This window comes from Triturus cristatus, chromosome 1_1, assembly GCF_964204655.1.
Source record: "Triturus cristatus chromosome 1_1, aTriCri1.1, whole genome shotgun sequence".
Classification (NCBI taxonomy): domain Eukaryota; kingdom Metazoa; phylum Chordata; class Amphibia; order Caudata; family Salamandridae; genus Triturus; species Triturus cristatus.
The window spans coordinates 102,862,636-102,886,403 of record NC_140579.1 but is presented as its reverse complement, the minus strand read 5'-3'; the positions used below and the strand labels follow the sequence as shown (position 1 = coordinate 102,886,403).

Sequence of the window (23,768 nt, the reverse complement as noted above, 5' to 3'; positions counted from 1 at the left end):
CACGAGAGTCAGTCATGAAATGTAATGAGAGGCCTGCAGAGAACCCAAACTACTAACCAACATGTCCTCTGAGAGGCAGTGAAGGCTGGGCATATAGGGTCAGTCATTTTTTTATTGGACCCATAGGTAAAGTGTGAGGTCAGTCCATCTACAGTGACATCATTGTCCTTAATATACTGCCCCAACTGACAGCTGCCCCAGATCATTCTCTATGTAAAGCTTGGCAATGATGGACAGAAGCCTCCACCACTGGAAGAATCCTGCTGGTGAAAGCATCCTTCGTTTACGATTGGTTCTATTCAATTCTGTTCCCACCTCTTCTGCAATGGGCTTCAAATGTGGATGAATTACTGCTCAGTGGTAGGATACTCACCAGCAATTTCCAGTTGTACTGTGGAGAAAAGTAATTAGGATGGAACCAGCATGTCTTCTGGTACTGACTAGGAAGTGGAGGTGGAGTCACAGTGGATCCCCATGTCCTGTATCAGATGACCAATGATCCCAAACTTAAAAAATCCTTTCTTGATCCATGTTACTGTCCTGGACGTGAGCTTGACTTCCGTCTCAACCTGCAGGCACCAAAAGCAAGGCCCTCAATTTGTGTAAGTCTCCATGAGCATTCCTAGGGGTTTTTATGAATCTTCAAAAAGCCAAAAATGTATTCAATTGAAAAAGGAAACCTACAATGAGTGAATTTACAACTTAAACATAGATTAATGAAGCAAGACAGCAAGTATTGTGTCCATGGGTTGACTTAAACCAGTAACCGAGAATGTTAAGGGCTTCTCAAACACTACCAAACTATTGAGCAAGCTTGTCAGCCAAGTCCTTAAGATATATTGTATGCACACATAGCTTGTTAGATAATAGAGAATGGACTGATCTTCTATAGAGTTGAATACTCTGACGGTTGACCTTCCTTCTGTTTTTATTTCCTAGGGTAGAGTTCTCTTTTACTGCGTGGATCGCCTCTATATCCCAGTGACATTCGCTGGTATTAATAACTACATGCAGATTCCAGCCATTCCAAGAAAGACCAAGATCTCCGTTAGCTTCAAATTTAGGACCTGGGATACGGTTGGCCTGCTTCTTTTTTCTAAATTTGTGGACAATCTGGGATACTTGGAGATGACCTTGAGTGAAGGACAAATCAACGTGACCATCGCACAGAAAGACCGAAAGAACCTGGAGTTTGCTGCAGGTGTGTAGAAGTGTGAGGATATGGTTATTCAATTGGGTGCTATGTTATCAGCTCTTGTTAACGAAAGTTAAGTGTATTACATTTCAAAATGATGTTAGCTGGGGGTTTGAACATGAGGGTTATTTAAGCAGTGCGGGTTGCTTTCGGGATCGGGTATATTATTTTTCCTTAGAGGAATCCACAGTAATAGTGGGAGTTGCTTCATGGGAAAAGGTGATTGCAGGGCTACTATGACGCGGAGCGGACCTGTGCAAAAACAACAGTTGATGGACAGAATGCAGAACAATGTCATGCATTCACCCTAGTACAGAGATATGGGCCTAAATCCATCGTTTGTTTGCTCACCATGCCATTCCAGTTTGAACCCAGCCATATGCAAATCAGTCTTGACCCTGTGCCTCATGGGAACAGTCCAGCCCGAACTGCCAACCCAGGTCCTCTCTGGACTGGAAACAAGCATCCTAGGACCGGTTTCGGGGTTTCACCCCTCTTCAGCCAGGATAGCTTGATTCCAGTGGCTTGGAGAGCACGGGACTCACGTCTGAGCATACCCGTCCCACTCGGGGTGACCAATGCAAAAACAACAGTTGATGGACAGAATGCAGAACAATATCATGCATTCACCCCAGTATAGACATCTGGGCCTAAATCCATCGTTTTTTTGCTCACCATGCCATTCCAGTTTGAACCCAGCCAAATGCAAATCATTCTTGACCCTGTGCCTCATGGGAACAGTCCAGCCTGAGCTGCCAAGCCAGGTCCTCTCTGGACTGGAAACAAGCATCCTAGGACCGGTTTCGGGGTTTCACTCCTCTTCAGCCAGGATAGCTTGATTCCAGTGGCATGGAGAGCATGGGACTCACGTCTGAGCATACCCTTCCCACTCGGGGTGACAAATGCAAAAACAACAGTTGATGGACAGAATGCGGAACAATGTCATGTATTCACCCCAGTACAGAGATCTGGGCCTAAATCCATCGTTTTTTTGCTCACCATGCCATTCCAGTTTGAACCCAGCCATATGCAAACTGCCAAGCCAGGTCCTCTCTGGACTGGAAACAAGCATCCTAGGACCGGTTTTGGGGTTTCACCCCTCTTCAGCCAGGATAGCTTGATTTCAGTGGCATGGAGAGCATGGGAGTCACGTCTGTAGCGGACCTGCCACCAAACCAAACCTCACATTTCTAAAATCTATGGTCTTGCTTTGGAAATTATTTTATTTACATTCTCTACCCACTCAGAAACTTCTCCCAGCCTGTGGGGGGCATCTCTGTGATTTTTCATTTCGGGGTGCCATGACTGGAACTGCAGTTTTGGACACAAAGAAACCACATTTTCAAAATGCTTTCAATTTGCAAAGAGCAGCAAGACGTGTACTTGCTAATTCACAGCCAGTCAGAGGTCCTCGTTCTTCTCAGTTAGTATTTTGGTGCTGCAATTTCTCACCCAGAAAAAACTGACACTACTGAGTGTAGTATATACTGGACACACCCATTATTGCATTATTTGAGTTCTGTGCCTCAGTGTGGAGTATAAGTTGGTAGTATCTCATGTTAGACATGGTTAATTTGCTAGAACTTTACTCCCAGCGCAAATGTTCTCCGTTTTCTGTTCGAGACCGCCATAATGAGCATGACAGTCAAGTTGGAAACACCTCGATGGGGTCGGCGTAGTACAGGCCACTGTAAGTTAGCCAGCTAGTTCAACACTCTTTCTGGGGGCATCTAGGCTGACTGTCCCCCACGGCAGAGCCAGCTGCACTTCCACCGCTGCGCACAACCCTTCCAGCCTACTCTAATGAGGTAAGGGCGCAAAGAGGAGCGTGGGCACAAAATCTGACTCAAAAGGCATTACTAGATCTTCATGCCTACAAGCATTGGTTCAAACATCTCCTAAACTGTGGTTTGCTTTTCCTGGCAGGCTATCGGCTCAACGATGGGGTCTGGCACTCCGTTGCCCTGCTGGCAAGGGAGGGGTCTGTACTGGTCATCATCGACGAAGACGAAGGAGGCGAATTTCGAGTGGATTATGAACTCCTGATCCGAACTGGGGACAGGTACTACTTTGGAGGTAAATAGGATGATTGAACATGGACTTAAGATAAATGTGAAGTATGCAAATAATTTTCAGGTGAGGATCGGATTGGCCTTTCAATCCACAAGGCATTTCCCCAATGGACTGGAACCATTTGAAGCCGACTTGGAAAGCCCAGGGCTGCTGCCTCTGTCACTTTCCTCAGATCCCCCAAATTAATTGCAGCAGGCATGGGAGGCTTCAAGAGATAAGAAGTGGGATGGAGGGGGAGTGGGATGGGAAAGAGCGAGAGATCAGAGCTGGAGAGAAGATGAGAGAGAGAATGGATGGATAAAAAGAGAGGGATTGCACGAGAAGATGAAAGGAGAGGGCTGGTTTGAGCATTTTAGCCAGGACTGCGATTGGCTCCCCACTCCAGCCGTGGACCTGGATATAAATGTATTTATTTGTTAAATACTCACTTGTAACTTACTAACTCATTTGTCGACTCTCTCAAGGGCCACCTCTATTTATAACTCTATCAGCGCAAAGATAACGCTTATCTATCTGCATATGTGGCTGTCTATTCTCATACGCTCCACAACGCGGTGCTCACTCGTCCTACCACAACTTACCTCTCGCACAGCTCCGAACTGTTCCCATTGAGGCCAAACTACACCCAACACCCTTTCAACTATGCACTCCAAGAGCTCCCAGGACCTGATGCCAATAACAAGTGATATATAACATTGCCTGGGTCCTGAAACTATTCAAATGGTGAGTAGGTACTTAGGGGCAGATTTATGTTTCCTGGCGCATCCCTGCAAATCAGCAGGGATACACCAGGAAAGATGCGTCACGCAAGTTTACCCTTGCGCCACCACAGATGCGCCGCATTTACAATGCAGCGCATCGTGGCGCAAGGATAAACAGATGCGTGACGCATCTGACGGCGTAAGGGCGGCGAATTGCTGGAGTTGTGTCGCAAGCACGACGCAACTCCAGCAATGTTTAGGGGCTGCCCATACCTAACATGCTGCGTCATGCCTTACGCCTGCTTCAAGCAGGCGCAAGGTTTTGACGCAGCAGCGTCGTAAAAGTGACTGAGTGAAATCTTGTAGATTTCACTGAGTCACTTTTCCGAGGCTTTTTCCGATGGAGCGCCCACCCTGCATACATTAACCCCTTGTGTGCCCATGACGAGCTGGACTCGTCATGGGCCGCGGTTGCGCTGTGCCCATGACGAGTCCAGCTCGTCATAAACCCCGCCCGCTAATGTAACGGCCGGCACAGGGCGGGGAAAGGGCGTGGCACACAAGGGGTTAAACCTGACGCAGGTTTAATGTGGCGCAGGGCTCTACACCGTGACGCATCTCCATAGATGCGTCACGATGTAAATAGGGCGCAACGTGACGCAGGGTTTACGTCGCCGCTGCGTCACAAAAGTGACGCAACGGCGGTGTTAAAGTGGCGCAAGTCTAACATAAATCTGCCCCTTAATGTAAAATTAAAAAAGCTGTTTTGGCTTTGTAGAGGTATGACAGCGTTACAGAAACACCAATAAAATGTTTTTTTCCGTAATGGAGTGTCATTCACCCGGGAATGTTTACTGTATCACAGCACTTACCATGATATTTCAGTGTTCAACAAACCAGATTGCTTGCATGTTGCCCTTCAAGTGCCATGGGCACAGATATTCATGCCATCCCCTTGTCCTCCCCTACCCTTCTGAGACATTTACCCTCGCCCTCACCACTTCTTTGTTTTTGTCGCAGCCCTTGGCTTATGTTTCCGGGTCATGGCCACTTCCTTGTCTGCAGCACTGACTCTACGTTTGGGTGCTTCTGCCTCCCTCCCACTGTCTGTTGTTGTGGTGTGGGTGCTCAAAAGGAGATCTGCCAGGGAAATCACCAACTTGGTGATTGTTCATGATACAATCCCTGCGTAAGTAATAGATTGATAATAGTAATGATGAAAAGGCAGTCCTTTTAATGAAAAAATAATCATTCATTTACTGTTAGTTTTAGAATGACGCATGCAGTATTTTTAGTTAAAATTATAAACCTCCGGTGGCTATAATTTTATCATTTTACCTAATGCATCTGAATAAATAGATAGCTACCCTACTTCTTAAGCCTCCCCCAGACCTTTGAATTACAATAGTTCGGAGCTCTTGCCAGTTTAGACAGGACTAGCAGAACATAAACTCTGACACAAGGGTCCTCCACTCTTCAACAGCCTGCTCAATGGAGTTTCTAGAGTTCTCAAAGAATCCTCCTTTCATTTTACCAAGAAAAGAATCCAAACACAAGTTCACACTGATGCAAGAGGGGTAGCACAGATATTTGCTGTCTCCCAGGGCGACCAAAGGGTCTACTTTCTCTGCTTCCTATGTGTTGTGTGAAGAGGCTGGTGGTAGAGACCAACCCTTGTTCTTCAGCGGCTAAACCAGCACATGAGAATGAAGTCCTTTCATGCAGTGAAATCACAGACTGTGAAGCCACGTATGAGGTGGACCTGGAGCCCATCTGAAGTCTGTGCTCGGGGTGCAGTTCTTCTCCTCTACAGTTTGTTGCTTATGGTTCTACAGCGAGTGGGCAACCCTTGTCTAAGGCAGATATAGTGTGCCGTGCTCACCCCACCTGAGGCATGATGGTGATTCTGATGCTGTACACTCCATTGAGTGAAAAGGGGCACTGTGGAGGCCATCACACACCTTCATGACTTCACAAAACATTCATCAGCAAAATAGTTTATTTAGGAAAATTCTTCCCTTAAAAACAAGGTACAATATATTCATTTCCATCAACATGCGATATTATGAAAAACAATTCACTTGTTATACGTTTTTGTAATGAAACGAAATACAAGGTCATAGTAAAAAATGATTATTCTTCATATCAATAGGTCTAAGCAACCCAGTTAATTACTAATGAAACAATCTACTATACACATTTAAATCACTTTTACCCATTCAGAAATTCATAATACTTCCTATTAGCATTTAAAACCTAGTTCCTCGACTCTAATTGTAACGTTTGCTCAACACAAACAATAAAAGAAAGCTTAAAAGGAAAACACGTGATATAAGCAATATGCAAACAGATTCCATTTATGGGTGTAATTAAAACATGGTATACAATATTCAAAATTCCCAATCGGTTCATCCCCCCGTGTTAAGACTCTAGTTGGCACCCATCTCTCAGTGGCAATACAGGCTATATAAATTAAAGTGCAAGTGCATTATTTAAACCTTTAAAATGTATTTATGCAATCTTAAGATCCTTGTTGTTTTTAGAATAAACATGGCACATAGTAAACATAACGAAAGGTACATCTTAATCATCTTCTTTTCAATAACACCTTCAGGAAAGCAGTGAGGTTTAAACATTCAAACCCCTCTGCCACCTTTCTAAGCTGACATAACGAAATGTTATATAAAGTGTCTTAGCCAGCTGAGGTTGTATAACATCCAAAAACATTTCGAAACGAGGTATAGGTTAAACATCCAAGAATTGCACAGACAATCTCCCCAGCCTGAAGCTTTGATGAAGGTGACATATTCTCAATAGCAGTACAAAAGGGGGTGGTGATGGACGGAGCATCAGAACCAATCAAACACTCACACCCAGTCAACAGATCTGGGTTTGATCCATCACCGTTCTTTAGCCCACTCTGCCACCCCAGTTCAGACATGGCCATATGCAAATCAGTCTGACCCTGTGCCTCATGGGAACAGTCCAGCCCGAACTGCCAAGCCATGCCTTCCCTGGACCGGAAACAAGCTAAGCTTCCTAGGACCGGTTTCTGGTTTTTGTACCGCTTTGTTCGCCATAAGTTGGCAGGGTATGCTCAGACGTGAGTCCCTTGCTCACTTTGCCACTGGATTCAAGGAAGCCTGGCTGAAGACGGCTGAAATGCCAGAAACCGGTCCTAGGAAGCTTGTTTCCGGTCCAGGGAAGGCATGGCTTGGCAGTTCGGGCTGGACTGTTCCCATGAGGCACAGGGTCAGACTGATTTGCATATGGCCATGTCTGAACTGGGGTGGCAAAGTGGGCTAAAGAACGGTGATGGATCAAACCCAGATCTGTTGACTGGGTGTGAGTATTTGATTGGTTCTGATGCTCCGTCCATCACCACCCCCTTTTGTACCGCTATATTCTCAATAGGTCAGTTTCAATTGCTTTATCGAGAGCATAGGCAAAGAGTGAGGATATGTCCAGAAAGATCTTAAATATTACTTGGTAAACCAAGTTTCAAAATTCGGAACCACAGGAAGCTGGTAAAATGATCCTTCTCCAGCAGTTGCCTCGCGCCCTCCCTATATGGAGCAAGTTCCTGGACTGTCCAAATCCTTACCCAAATAGTGAGGGTCTTAAGGCACCACATGCTCTACTCTTTTAAGAGCTACATCATGAAACAGGGGAATGAGCGTACTGCTTTTGGGGAGATGTACTAAGGGCCTTATAAAGTTATTCTCATGCAATATCCACATGTCAGCATTATCTGCTCCCCATAACTCAGCACCATATATAGCGGTGGCCTGTGCTTTTCATTTATAAACTTCAAGGGCCAGGGAAATGGCTCTAGAAATCGTTGCCTGATGCTTCTTAGATGTTGCCATGGCGGCTTGTTGAAGTAACTCTACACTTTTGTATGTGGGGTCCAAGACATCTCGCTATCGAGCATTATGCTTAACATTGCATTGCAGGGGGTACAACACACCTCCTCAGGTAACCAAAGGTAAGAAAAGATAAAACAGAACTTACAAACTAATAACTAACTTAACATCATACACCTCTATTGAAAGACGTAAACAAGACAAATATATAGTCACTTAAGGCACATATTTCACACAAAGTCTTAAAGACGAGAATGCTTCCTAGAAGTTCTACCACTTCTCCTCACTGAGGACATGGAGTTCGTCTCTCCACTCCCCTTTATCACATCTCTCACATTCGTTCTCACACCACTCCCATCAAAAACATCTTCTCATGCAACTTTCACCAACCTATACTTTATGCTCCTCAGTTATAACGCATTGCGAACATTTTTGATAACTCTAATGGGCAAAGAATATTTGAAAAACAAGCCACACATCCTGGGATTCTTGATCTTCACTAGATCACTAATTTCCATCACAAATTCTTTACAGCTTTGCGATTGTCAGATAACATCTTTTTCTTCCTCATCTTCTCCTCTTCCAATTTCCTCCAGTCCTTAACTTTACCACTAACCTGGCAACCTTCTGAATACGTTTCATTCACCCAAGCAGGACAACATTGCTGGCCTTCCTATTTCAAAATAGTTCAAAGGAGTAATCCCTGTGGAAGAGTGGGAATTATACAGTATATTTTCACCTTGCCCATCACTTCCTTCTGCCAACACAAATTGTTAGCTAATGTCCTCTGAATAGTTTTCTTCACCACTTTATTAAACTTTTCTACCATTCTTTAGCTTTTGAATGATAAAGTGCAGTGACTTTATTTTTCATGCCCTTTTCTTCCAAAAATGTTTCTATTTGTCTTGATACAAGCTAAACACTGTTATCTGTCAACATGATCTTCGGAAAAACTTCCCTTCTAAAACCTTCCTCTAAAAAAGCTTCATGACATTTTTAGATTCAACTAAATTTGCAACCTTAATTCATGGCAATCATGAAAACATGTCAATCACCATCATTTTCAACTAGTCTACACTCAAAATCCTGTTGGGACATACTATATCCAATGCTTCATTAGACCATGAACCCCCGGGTAGTGTGCAAATAACCATGGGTTGAGTTCTGCATTTCAACTTCTTATCACTTTTCAGACACTTCCCACATTCTCTCACACCTCTTTCCACTTGCATATCCATTCCAGGCCACCAATATTTTTTCCCTAACACTTTTTCGTGTGCCAGATCAATCAATCTATTCCTTAGACCATGAGGAGGCACTACCTTCAAGCTGCGGAAATCAAACCCATTTTTCTGAGATAGTTCAGCCCTCACATTCCAAAATCCAGTTAATTATTCATCGCTTTACTCATTACCGAACCACCTATCTTTTATTTTGTCACACACCTTCACCAATACAACATCTGGTTACTTCACCTACACATTCATCCTCTTGTATGCAGTCTTCTTCCACAGCACATACCACAAAATCATCATTATCCCCAACATCAAATTCTTCAGTGTCAACATAATCATTAGCAAGGCGAGAACAGCAATGCGCCAACCAAGTACCTAGTACTTATGCAACTTCAAATCCAAATTCTTGTAAGGATGCCACCCATTTCCTAATCCTTCCAGAGATGACTTCAATGCCTTTCTTTTAGAATACTTCCTGGAGTAGCTTGTGATTGCTTTTGACTTCAAAACTGCTCCCCATACTAATTTCCTCAACTTATTAATGGCCCAGTGTACCGCTAATGCCTCTCTATTTCAATTACAGAATAATCCAACGCCACACCTCGCAAACACCTAGAAATAAACAAAATAGTGTGCTCTACATCACCAGAGCTTTGCAACAGTGCCGCCACTATACCTTTGGCACTGGCATCAGTCATTATTCAGCTGTTATCTCCTGGCGGAAAGCTCTGAAGACTGGGTTCCTTGCTTAACATATGTTTGAGAGTGATGAACTTTCACATTTGTTAGACCATTATAATAATACTCCCTTTTCTAGAATAGCTCTCATATTTATATACTAATCTGCAAAATTAGGCAATTCTTCTTTCCCACGTGGACTAGGCATATCATTAATGGTCCTACGTAAAAAAATTCTTGATTCAGTACCCCTTGAAAAAATTCTATGCCCAAGGACTTCAATTTCCGAAAAATATAATTTACATTTCTAAGCTTTCAACGTTAGGCCACTGTCTCTCAGACATGATAAAACAGCATGCACCCTCCCATCATGCTCATCCACATCTTTGACAAAAATCAGAACATCATCTTGATACCGGGTAACCCCCTTAACACATTCTCTATTGCTCTTTGAAAGACGGATGCCACGGATATTAGTCCAAAGGGCAACCTCAAAAACTTAAAGGTACCAAAAGGAGTCACAAAAGTTCTTAAATTGTGTGAGGGATGATGTAACTTCATCTGGCAATAGGCTGAGGCTAAACCTAAGTTGGAGAAACACGAAGCCCCCTTAATCATGAATTGCATTTCAATTATATTGGGAAGAGGATAGCGATCAACAACCACATTTTTGTTCAATTCATGTAAGTCCACATACAGACTGACCTCCCCATTGGACTTACGAGGCATGACAACAGGGGCCAATTATTTGGTCACTTCCACTTCCTCTATTATATTATTCTACCTTCTTTGTGTTTTTGTAATTCTATAAAATTGCTTCTCTTACTGACAAAGGTACATTTCTTACCTTTCCAACGGGGGGCACACAGCCATTTTAAGGTTAACCTTATGCACATAGCCATTCAACCACCTATGTTTTTCTTGAAATACCCTGCAAACTCCTTCTTGTACTTAGCTTGTCCAGATTGACTTTCACCAACCTGCTCCACACCTACCATTTCATCATCCATCTCTTCAAACTTATCAACACCTTTCACTCTCACGGACAGCATTTGCATCAGGATAAACCTTCAACTCTCTTTGGTGAACCCAGCTTATAAGTGAATAACCTCTCATTGAGACATACACTTTCCTCGAAATGTATATTCCTTTAAAGCATATACAACCTAGAAAGTAACCCGCCAATTTGGTGTGCTCACCCCCATATCCTTTTGAATAAACATCAAGTTTGTACAATTTTACCTTCCCATTCAATTCTCTCTCATAAATGTATTTTGGCATTAATGTAATTTAATCTTTGCACCTGAATCGAACAACATTTTCACTGTCACGTTCTCAAATTACACTTCCTACATGGGAGCTTGTATATCATGCCCAATGACCTTTTGAACTATCTCCTCACAAACAGGCTGTTCTCCCTCATCAGACATTGCCTCTATGATCTTCTTGCCTACAGAAGCTGAAGTGTCCCTTCTTACCACATGCCTTACACACTGCCTTCCATCCTGGACACTCTCTAGAATTACCCATATGCCCAGTCATGCCCCATCTGAAACAGCTCCCTTGAAAGTTCTTACAGATTTTCAATGGAGGCCTCTCAGTTTTTTTGGATTTCACCACCTGTATCTTGTCATTCTCCCACTCTGAAGCTCATTCACAATGGTGATCACTGCAAACTTCCTTCCTGAACACATCAAATCAGGCTGGACTATGTTCATAAGATTGAGCAACAGCAACAACCTCAGTAATGAGGGAATTGTTTTTCACAAAAACTTTCATTAGTCTCCTCCAAATTGCACCCTTCCATGAACGCCTTTCCTCATAGCTGTTTCCAAAATCACATGTAGAGGCAATCTTTCTTAATTCTGTTATATACTCCTCTACAGGCTCACCCTTCCTCCGCATTCGTTTTCCAAAGGGATATCTCTCAAAAACAGTTGATACTTTTGAAGAAAATGTAAGTCTCATTTTTTGAGACACACTTCATACTCATTCAATCCAGATTCATCCTCAGAAGATAACTCAGGTAAGTGCTCAAATATCTCCTGGCCTTCTGAACCCAAACAATGACGCACAAGAGAAGATTTTCGCACCACACTTAATGACATTTTACACACTCTGGCGAAATGTGAGAAAACTTTTTTCCACTTTCCCTACGGTAAACCCTACGGTTATTATAAAAAAAGATACATAATATACTTGTAAACAGGGGATTTTAGTCATTTGGCTTCATCCGTTGGTTGGTCTATTAAATTGTCATTCACATTTTGCTTCCCTCCCACTACCACAGCATGAGGCAATGTGTCAGTCCACTTTCTCCATGGGCACCCTTCACTTTGAGCAATTCCACAAAGCCTGTGGTCATATCTTTTACCTTGGCAAAGGTGGTTTAAAGTATGTTGTTTTATTTAATTTTATTTGATATTATATTACCTATAAATACCAGCTATTTATTTTGCCTGTAATGTCTGCACCCATTTAGAGTGTGAATTATTTTCTGTCTTTTTTAAAGTTGTTGTTATAAAGTCTTTAAGAGACATTATAATATTGTAGCTACCGGATAGTTAAATCCTTCATTAGGTGGTGATGTATTCTTGTATCCGTCACAAATAATATTAATATACTGCATGGCGCAACTGAAAAGCTTGCTACTTAAAAAAATGTTACTATTAAAACAACTGCACTAGTGTTTTTTCTAAATAATTTTTATTGCAAGCATATGGCACCCACACTTAGGAGGTGGAATGTTTTCTTATTTGATATTTTGTGTGTAAGAATTACCCATTTCAACAGCCTGCCAAAGCTAGACCTAATGACTTTGCCAACTTTGTGAGGGGAAAAACCATTATGAGTCAGACAAAGCAAATATAAATATGAAGTTCAAAACTGATGCAAGATATTATCTCAATTAAAGGAAGAAGCATTCAACAATACTAATATGCTGGACCTGAAATACGTTAAGTCCAAAAAATCACCACACCCTTGCTCAATAGCAAGGTTTAATTTGGAGTTGCCCACTACCTATCTTTTGTTCTGGACCCATCTCCGTCAACCAGCACTTATCCTTTGTTTCAGGCTGTAAGACATTGGTTTGCTGGGGTGGACCCTGCTCAAGCAGCTACCACAATCCTTGTCAGGGCAGAAGCAAATTACAAATTACTGTGGTCAAAACTCTGGTTGCTTGGCACAGAGCGGTCAGGCTTAACCTAGACCCAATGTGTAAAGTATTTTTACAACACTTCAAATAGTAATAAAGTGAAAAACACAACACAAGGAAAATCCTACACCAATGTAGAAAAATATAGTAAATAAAAAAAAAAAATGTAAGCCCACAATAAAAAAAATACTTACAGTAGTTCCGGAGATATGCAGGTTTAAAGATTTCAGTGAAAACTGCCCCAAAAAGCACAAAATGCCAAAAGTGGATATGTGGTTGCCCTAGACCGGGACAAAGTCACAGATTCATGCCGACCATGATGGAGTGCGGGCTAGTTACAAGGACCCAGTTAGGTCCGCTGAAAAAGAGTATCCTAGATCCCGGTTGCAGAGAGTTGTGAAGCCCCGTGTCGGGGATACATCGCGCAGTAGAGGTAATGCCTCATTTACGAGGAGCTGCGAAGCTGTGATGCAAGTTGCTGCATCATAGTTGTAGATCCCGTCAATGAGGTCTTGTGATGTGAAGTCCGTCGTTGAGGATGCGCTGTCCAGCTGAGGCAATGCACCAGTTCTGAAGCGCTGAAAGGCTGCAGTGCGAGAACTTGCGTCAACATCGTGTCTGCCATTGCCGGGAGTTTTGTGATGTTAGAGCCTGCGTTGCGCATCGCGCAGTGGCATTTCCAATGCGGGCTGCAGGGAGGATACAAAGTCTTTGCGCTGGGAGAATCTTCACAGTAGAGGAGATGTGTTGGTTTCTGCTAGGGGTTGTGCCACGCAGCAGAGAAGATGCATCGGTTCTGCTGAATCCACAGATGGGCTGGCAAAGCACCTTCAGTCCCACTTCCAAGGGTCCAGGACTGGAATGGCACCACTTGGCAGGGTAGGACTCACAAATGGCAGAGTTTAGGTGCTGGGCTCAAGGATGTCGGCACCTTCTGTCCCTTAGGCTCTAGTCTGGAGGCCAGCCAACTAGCCTTTGGAGTCTCTCTGGTGGTCAGGGGTTCAAAATATGTAGATCCAATCCTTCTCACTCAGCCAAGAGAGCAGCAGGTCTGCAATGCAGGGCAGCAGTCCTTCAGAGTAGTAGTCTAGCAGAGCGGTAGTCCTTTCAGCAGCATAGCAGTCCTTCTTCCTGGCCACAGTTCCAGAATTGTACTGAAGAGTTGGTGTCTGAGGTCCAATATTTATACCTGGGCCTTCCTTTGAGTTGTGATAAGTTTCTAGAGGTTTCCCTTTGAAGTGGACAGGATTCCTGCGTTCCCTGCCCTTGCTGCAGAGTAACTGAAGGGCATTATTCAGCCCTTTGTGTGGGGGCAGGACACTGCCTATTCAAGTGCAAGTAGGGCTGTGCCAAGTCCTGTCCTCCTGGTATTCAGACAATATATTGAAAATTAAATATCGTCATACATATATATCGAGATAAAAATTTTGTCATTCAGAAATATCCTGTGCAAGAATATCGTGGTCATGAATATCGATTTTAAGGTAGGTGACATTGATTTTAACAATATCAAAATCTTTAATATAGTTTACAAAATTATTGTTTTTGATATCATTTTTTAATACTTTTTATGTATTTTAGCATATGTTTTAATTGTATATGTTATGAATTATTTATGTAAATATTGTTAATGTTTTTTAATATAGTTTGTAAATTTTAAGTAGTTTTGGGAAATTCAATTTTATAATTTTTTATTTTTTTTAGTACCATAACGGGTTGTGAGGTTCATAGGGGTACAGAATGGGAAGTAAATTATTTATAATGATTTAATATTAATTATTTAATTGATCATTATTAATGTTAACTGTATAATAAATTTTTTGTAAAGTAAAATTTCAGGTTTGAGTTGTGGGAGTATAGCGTGGCAAGTAAATTAATTATAATTACTTAATAAATAATTTTTGTTACAGTGACTGGAGTGGGAATAATAAAGTTACCTCTCCTGAGTCCAACACTTTGGGGCCGATTCCGATCTCGGCCGTAAGGGCTACAAATTCGAGCCGTTTCATAGAGCCGATTTCCGACCGACTCCTAGGATTTTCTGACTAACTCCTACCGCTGTACGAGCAAGCAAGTACAATGCATGGGAAGCCTCGTGCTACGACCGACTCGTACCCGTCAGCGAAGCCTTCCGAGCGACTCAAAGATGGCCGACGCGTACAGCGCAATGGGTCCGATTCCCGAGCGACCAAGTATGATGCACGCGTCGAGCAGCCAGATCGAGTATGAGCCTCCAACTCAAAAAAGCTCAAGGAAGTGGACTTTGGGGGTGCAAAGCAGGCCCCCCCTTTACCCAGGGCCCTACGACTCGGTCACTGGGGGGCGTCCCCGCGATAGGGGGCGCACTTCTCCAAGACGTGCATTTTTCTTAATGGGAGCCTACGTACGCACCATACAACAGGCTCCCATTGACTTTAATGGGGCTCCGAGCGACCCCAGTCCATCAGCGCTGCATCGCATCATACTCAGTCGCATGGAGCCCAGCAGTCGCTCGGAAAGCTCTACGGGTGCGAGTCGGCCGTAGGGCTTACCGAGCGAGATTGGAATCGGCCCCTTAGCCAACTATTGTATAAATTGGAGTGGGAATAGTATATGTATTATTTGTAAAATTTTATATTTTACTTTATATTGTTTAAATTTATATTATTATGTTTTTGTGTATTTAAAATGATAACATTTATAATTATTGGTGTTTTTAATATGTACTATAATTTTTGTAGTTTGTAATTTTTTTATGTTGACTTTTTATTTGTAATTAAATTGGTTTGGTTTTTTAAAATGTGTATGCTATTGGGTATATGTACTAGTACTAGTACGATCCGGACGGAAAACGTCCCGTACACGGGGAATGACTTTGCCCGCTATGAAGCGAAGTTAGTACGCACCGTACCCCCAGCGTGAATGTATGGTGCGTACCCCCAGCGCGTAGGTACGCACCGTACCCCCCGCAAATGTACAGTGCGTACCCCCAGCGTATAGGTACGCACCATACCCCCAGCGCGTACGTACGCACCGTACCACCCCCGCGCGCGTAGGTACGCACTGTACCCCCAGCGCGTAGGTATGCACCGTACTCCCAGTGCGAATGTACGATGCGTACCCCCATCGCATATGTACGGTGCGTACCCCCAACATCGCGTATGTACGGCGGATGTTGCGGGTACGCGATGTTGCGGGTACGCACCGTACATACATGATGGCGGTCTACGCACCGTACAGAAGCAATGGGGTGTACGCACCGTACATAGCAATGTCCGTGTACGCACCTCACATCCACTACGCATGGGGGTGTGTGGCTGTACGACTCGTACCCCTGTACCGTACTGAACCACGGACACTGTAAAATACCACAAGGAGGGCCAATTCGACTCGCACAACACCACAAAACACGTCTACACTGCACAAAAAATGCAAAGGACTGACCATCCACACAGGCAAACAGATGGGCAACCTCACAACCACCCCTTATAAAACACCCACCAAAAATTCAAACTGAGCCCCACCCACAAATGGACCAATAAAAAGGGACCACACACACAAACCATGAGCCTTTGCAACAGACTCACTACTGCTAAAGAGCACACACAAACCACTGCACCCATCCACCTTAACATATACACCTTCACACACCCCTTCACACATACCCCCTCTCCACATTCACACACACACCGTCACATTCAGACCCACACACCCACAACCATCCACACCCTCACCCCACACCATGCCCACCGACAAGAATCCAAAGTTCACAAGGGAGGAGCTGGACATCCTTGTCAACGAAGTGATCAGAGTCGAGCCACAGCTGTTTGGAACATTGGTCAGACAGACCAGCATAGCTGAAAAATTACGCCTGTGGCAGAGGATTGTCGAGAGGGTGAATGCTGTTGCACCCATCAGAAGGACCAGGAATGATTGCCAAGCCAGGTGGTACGATCTGCGGAGGGTGGTCAAGAGAAAAATGAATGAAGAGCACACCCAGACCAACATCACTGGAGGTGGTGCGCCCCGCAGACCAGTGCATTACCATCCCTGGGAGGAGAAGGTGATGGCCATGCTTTCGCCGGTGGGAGTACATGGACTCCAAGGACCTCCAGAGCCTGGTGAGTACACAAACAACTTACGTAACATGGGGGTAATGGCATCCACACACCAACTACACCAAATGCACGCAACTACCCCCAAGCCCTCACCCACCAGAACCACAGTCACAAACAACGCGAATGCCAATAACGTGTATGCCCCATTGAGAAAGCAAGGCCATGCTATGTCCCATGCTACACGAAGCACCAACCCAAGAATGGATGTCCGGTATGCTGGGAGGGTGGGTGCACAAAAACGCATGTTTGAATTCCAAATCAGACACAATTGCCCTCATCCCATATGGCCCAGCTACATACCCATGCACCATGCGCAATGCCCAGGGATTGGGAAAGTACTGACAAGATAGCTCACACTTGGCCCTGGTGTAGGCAGCACAAGGCCCTCCTGTGACCAGTGCAAACACAAACACCAACACAATAAGGTCAGATATCTAGGACAGGAACTCACACTCACTGTCATGGCAGCATGCTCCATGGGGGGACAGCTACATCACCTGGGAGCCCCAGTGCCAAATCACACTACACCCACCAGCAGGCCCTGTCACACACACCCCTTACACAAGCAGACACCACTAGGACAGGCAATGGATTTACCCACTGCCGCAATGGACATGTAACACAACAAGACCAATACATAGCCGAAGAATCACCCAAGCCACAAATGGACATGTCAAAGACTCAGGAGAACATATCAATCTGTCCCCCGCAACATACCCATACACAAGTGAACATTGAGGAGAATGCTAGGCACATACAACTACCTGGAGGAACAGTGCCAACTTGAATGTGTATGAAACATGCATGTTGCATAAAACAGCATTAACATTGTCTCTCTCTCACACACAGGGCAACGTGATGAACATCCCCCCAACAATGGGGGGGAAGAATCACAGTCACAGGCTCGGGAGGAACCGGATCCCACCAGCAGCGACGCCTCTCAACACTCCGCGGATGACCCCGACCGACCTGGACCCTCTGGTGTCCAAGCCCCTGCAGCACCTGGTTCAGGAACATCTGTGCCAACCACCACCCCCATTCCTGCCACATCAGAGGAGACACCCAGAAGCCCTGCCCGCAGTGAACAGAGCCAGTCTGACCAGGAGGGACAAGGTGCGGCGGGCACCCAGGAGGAGGCAGACAACACCGCCACTGCCATCCCTCAGGGGTCCCGTCGACCCGATGTGCCCACAACAGCAGGCCCGGCTCGTGTGGGCAGGGGGGGCGGGAGTGGAGGCAGGCAGAGGCGAGAACCTCACCAGCCAGCTGAAGGGACCGGTATGTCACACATCCGCAACATCATGGAGGCATACCGGCGTGACACCAGGGGGATCAGCCAGGTAGTGGTGACCCTCACAGAGATCAAAAACCAGCAGGCCGAGCAACACGCCAGTCAACAACAACACCAAGGACGGATGGAGGCAAGACTGGCTGAGCTCCTGGCGGTGCAAAGGGACATAAGCCATTCACTCCGTCGGATCGCCGACAACATGGGCAACCCTCCCTGTGACACCAGGCGCAGACTAGCACCAGCCACAGGGAGGGAGGAGGAGGAGAATTCGTCCGAAGGAGCGTCCCAAACATCGTCAAGGCCTGCATCTGAGGGTCCACGGAGGAAGGTTGGTTGTCCACGGAAAATACCGTGAGAGGCAGCGGGCCATCCACATCTCCCAGGTTACCTGGCCTGGTACCTGGCCTTCATGTGCGACAGCATCACCTCATTGATTGACATCATCTGCCACATGGACTTGCTGGTCACAGTCTGACCAATGATGCCAAACACTGTGGGCTGGACTCTGATGACTTCAAATGGCAAGGATCTCATCTCCCCCTGTGAACTTTGGATTCTATGGTCCCTGCATTTCCCCATTTTCTGTCCACAAATCACGCCCCAGAGCTCGAAATTAAAAAATTAATAATTGAAATTTCATGTTGCAGTCATTTAGCATGAGTCCACAACATACGTGTGGGGATATGTCAAAGTATGCCTGAGTGTGGAACTAACTCCAGCCATCCATACACTTGGATCTGAGTCCGGTCGAGGACACACATGGCTCACAATCTATCACAAAATACAGACATGGAGCCCAACACTCACCCGTGATGGCCTCAAGCTGCTGAGGGGGGGCTTGCTATATTCTCTGATAGACCAATTTGGAAGAGTTACATGAAGATGTAGAGGTCATGGGTCATGTTGATGTGCCCGGGGAGGGAGTACCAGGTCTGTTTTGCGAGGTGGGAGAACTATCTCCTGCATGCAGATGTTATGTGGATGTTATGAATGGTGGCCAGGGCAAGGTGGGCTGCATGGAGAAGGGCCAACGGGGTGTTGGATGACACACGTCCAAGGTCGGTTTGGGTCTGGGGTTGTGGACTGCCTCCTGAGTGTGGTTGAGGAGTCTGAAAGTGATCTTGCAGCACACAGTGAGCCATTGTACCTCTCTCAGGTGGACGGTGATGTGGCTGGGGCGGGGGATGTTGCAGATGAGGTGTGCGGATGCACCCTGGATGTGGATAAGTTCTCCTGCATGTTTGCTGTTGTCCTCTGTAGAGGCCGGTGCTGTATTTGAGCTGGCTGGTGTCCTGGACCAGGGGGACGGTCTGTCTTGCCTTGGAGTGGATCTATCTGGGGGTCATCAGCAGCATGTGGAGGGTGTTGCAGCATGAGGTACAGATGTTGGTGAGTTGCATGTTAATTGTGAGCGATGGGTCCATGATGAACACCAGCTTGCCTGCGTGGCCACTCATTTACGAGGAGCTGCGAAGCTGTGATGCAAGTTGCTGCATCATAGTTGTAGATCCCGTCAATGAGGTCTTGTGATGTGAAGTCCGTCGTTGAGGATGCGCCGTGCAGCTGAGGCAATGCACCAGTTCTGAAGCGCTGAAAGGCTGCAGTGCGAGAACTTGCGTCAACATCGTGTCTGCCATTGCCGGGAGTTTTGTGATGTTAGAGCCTGCGTTGCGCATCGCGCAGTGGCATTTCCAATGCGGGCTGCAGGGAGGATACAAAGTCTTTGCGCTGGGAGAATCTTCACAGTAGAGGAGATGTGTTGGTTTCTGCTAGGGGTTGTGCCACGCAGCAGAGAAGATGCATCGGTTCTGCTGAATCCACAGATGGGCTGGCAAAGCACCTTCAGTCCCACTTCCAAGGGTCCAGGACTGGAATGGCACCACTTGGCAGGGTAGGACTCACAAATGGCAGAGTTTAGGTGCTGGGCTCAAGGATGTCGGCACCTTCTGTCCCTTAGGCTCTAGTCTGGAGGCCAGCCAACTAGCCTTTGGAGTCTCTCTGGTGGTCAGGGGTTCAAAATATGTAGATCCAATCCTTCTCACTCAGCCAAGAGAGCAGCAGGTCTGCAATGCAGGGCAGCAGTCCTTCAGAGTAGTAGTCTAGCAGAGCGGTAGTCCTTTCAGCAGCATAGCAGTCCTTCTTCCTGGCCACAGTTCCAGAATTGTACTGAAGAGTTGGTGTCTGAGGTCCAATATTTATACCTGGGCCTTCCTTTGAGTTGTGATAAGTTTCTAGAGGTTTCCCTTTGAAGTGGACCGGATTCCTGCGTTCCCTGCCCTTGCTGCAGAGTAACTGAAGGGCATTATTCAGCCCTTTGTGTGGGGGCAGGACACTGCCTATTCAAGTGCAAGTAGGGCTGTGCCAAGTCCTGTCCTCCTGGTATTCAGACAATATATTGAAAATTAAATATCGTCATACATATATATCGAGATAAAAATTTTGTCATTCAGAAATATCCTGTGCAAGAATATCGTGGTCATGAATATCGATTTTAAGGTAGGTGACATTGATTTTAACAATATCAAAATCTTTAATATAGTTTACAAAATTATTGTTTTTGATATCATTTTTTAATACTTTTTATGTATTTTAGCATATGTTTTAATTGTATATGTTATGAATTATTTATGTAAATATTGTTAATGTTTTTTAATATAGTTTGTAAATTTTAAGTAGTTTTGGGAAATTCAATTTTATAATTTTTTATTTTTTTTAGTACCATAACGGGTTGTGAGGTTCATAGGGGTACAGAATGGGAAGTAAATTATTTATAATGATTTAATATTAATTATTTAATTGATCATTATTAATGTTAACTGTATAATAAATTTTTTGTAAAGTAAAATTTCAGGTTTGAGTTGTGGGAGTATAGCGTGGCAAGTAAATTAATTATAATTACTTAATAAATAATTTTTGTTACAGTGACTGGAGTGGGAATAATAAAGTTACCTCTCCTGAGTCCAACACTTTGGGGCCGATTCCGATCTCGGCCGTAAGGGCTACAAATTCGAGCCGTTTCATAGAGCCGATTTCCGACCGACTCCTAGGATTTTCTGACTAACTCCTACCGCTGTACGAGCAAGCAAGTACAATGCATGGGAAGCCTCGTGCTACGACCGACTCGTACCCGTCAGCGAAGCCTTCCGAGCGACTCAAAGATGGCCGACGCGTACAGCGCAATGGGTCCGATTCCCGAGCGACCAAGTATGATGCACGCGTCGAGCAGCCAGATCGAGTATGAGCCTCCAACTCAAAAAAGCTCAAGGAAGTGGACTTTGGGGGTGCAAAGCAGGCCCCCCCTTTACCCAGGGCCCTACGACTCGGTCACTGGGGGGCGTCCCCGCGATAGGGGGCGCACTTCTCCAAGACGTGCATTTTTCTTAATGGGAGCCTACGTACGCACCATACAACAGGCTCCCATTGACTTTAATGGGGCTCCGAGCGACCCCAGTCCATCAGCGCTGCATCGCATCATACTCAGTCGCATGGAGCCCAGCAGTCGCTCGGAAAGCTCTACGGGTGCGAGTCGGCCGTAGGGCTTACCGAGCGAGATTGGAATCGGCCCCTTAGCCAACTATTGTATAAATTGGAGTGGGAATAGTATATGTATTATTTGTAAAATTTTATATTTTACTTTATATTGTTTAAATTTATATTATTATGTTTTTGTGTATTTAAAATGATAACATTTATAATTATTGGTGTTTTTAATATGTACTATAATTTTTGTAGTTTGTAATTTTTTTATGTTGACTTTTTATTTGTAATTAAATTGGTTTGGTTTTTTAAAATGTGTATGCTATTGGGTATATGTACTAGTACTAGTACGATCCGGACGGAAAACGTCCCGTACACGGGGAATGACTTTGCCCGCTATGAAGCGAAGTTAGTACGCACCGTACCCCCAGCGTGAATGTATGGTGCCTACCCCCAGCGCGTAGGTACGCACCGTACCCCCCGCAAATGTACAGTGCGTACCCCCAGCGTATAGGTACGCACCATACCCCCAGCGCGTACGTACGCACCGTACCACCCCCGCGCGCGTAGGTACGCACTGTACCCCCAGCGCGTAGGTATGCACCGTACTCCCAGTGCGAATGTACGATGCGTACCCCCATCGCATATGTACGGTGCGTACCCCCAACATCGCGTATGTACGGCGGATGTTGCGGGTACGCACCGTACATACATGATGGCGGTCTACGCACCGTACAGAAGCAATGGGGTGTACGCACCGTACATAGCAATGTCCGTGTACGCACCTCACATCCACTACGCATGGGGGTGTGTGGCTGTACGACTCGTACCCCTGTACCGTACTGAACCACGGACACTGTAAAACACCACAAGGAGGGCCAATTCGACTCGCACAACACCACAAAACACGTCTACACTGCACAAAAAATGCAAAGGACTGACCATCCACACAGGCAAACAGATGGGCAACCTCACAACCACCCCTTATAAAACACCCACCAAAAATTCAAACTGAGCCCCACCCACAAATGGACCAATAAAAAGGGACCACACACACAAACCATGAGCCTTTGCAACAGACTCACTACTGCTAAAGAGCACACACAAACCACTGCACCCATCCACCTTAACATATACACCTTCACACACCCCTTCACACATACCCCCTCTCCACATTCACACACACACCGTCACATTCAGACCCACACACCCACAACCATCCACACCCTCACCCCACACCATGCCCACCGACAAGAATCCAAAGTTCACAAGGGAGGAGCTGGACATCCTTGTCAACGAAGTGATCAGAGTCGAGCCACAGCTGTTTGGAACATTGGTCAGACAGACCAGCATAGCTGAAAAATTACGCCTGTGGCAGAGGATTGTCGAGAGGGTGAATGCTGTTGCACCCATCAGAAGGACCAGGAATGATTGCCAAGCCAGGTGGTACGATCTGCGGAGGGTGGTCAAGAGAAAAATGAATGAAGAGCACACCCAGACCAACATCACTGGAGGTGGTGCGCCCCGCAGACCAGTGCATTACCATCCCTGGGAGGAGAAGGTGATGGCCATGCTTTCGCCGGTGGGAGTACATGGACTCCAAGGACCTCCAGAGCCTGGTGAGTACACAAACAACTTACGTAACATGGGGGTAATGGCATCCACACACCAACTACACCAAATGCACGCAACTACCCCCAAGCCCTCACCCACCAGAACCACAGTCACAAACAACGCGAATGCCAATAACGTGTATGCCCCATTGAGAAAGCAAGGCCATGCTATGTCCCATGCTACTCGAAGCACCAACCCAAGAATGGATGTCCGGTATGCTGGGAGGGTGGGTGCACAAAAACGCATGTTTGAATTCCAAATCAGACACAATTGCCCTCATCCCATATGGCCCAGCTACATACCCATGCACCATGCGCAATGCCCAGGGATTGGGAAAGTACTGACAAGATAGCTCACACTTGGCCCTGGTGTAGGCAGCACAAG

At 45.5% G+C, this 23,768-nt stretch overlaps 1 protein-coding gene across 1 annotated transcript in view; it reads left to right on the top strand.

The window, feature by feature from the left end:
- The window catches only part of CNTNAP1 (contactin associated protein 1), a 379,706-nt gene that overhangs the window by 237,716 nt on the left and 118,222 nt on the right, over window positions 1-23,768 (top strand). The window contains exons 8-9 of the mRNA XM_085608996.1: window positions 940-1,201; window positions 3,122-3,271. Coding sequence (XP_085465122.1) covers window positions 940-1,201; window positions 3,122-3,271 — 412 coding nt within the window. The remainder of the gene's footprint in view (window positions 1-939; window positions 1,202-3,121; window positions 3,272-23,768) is intronic.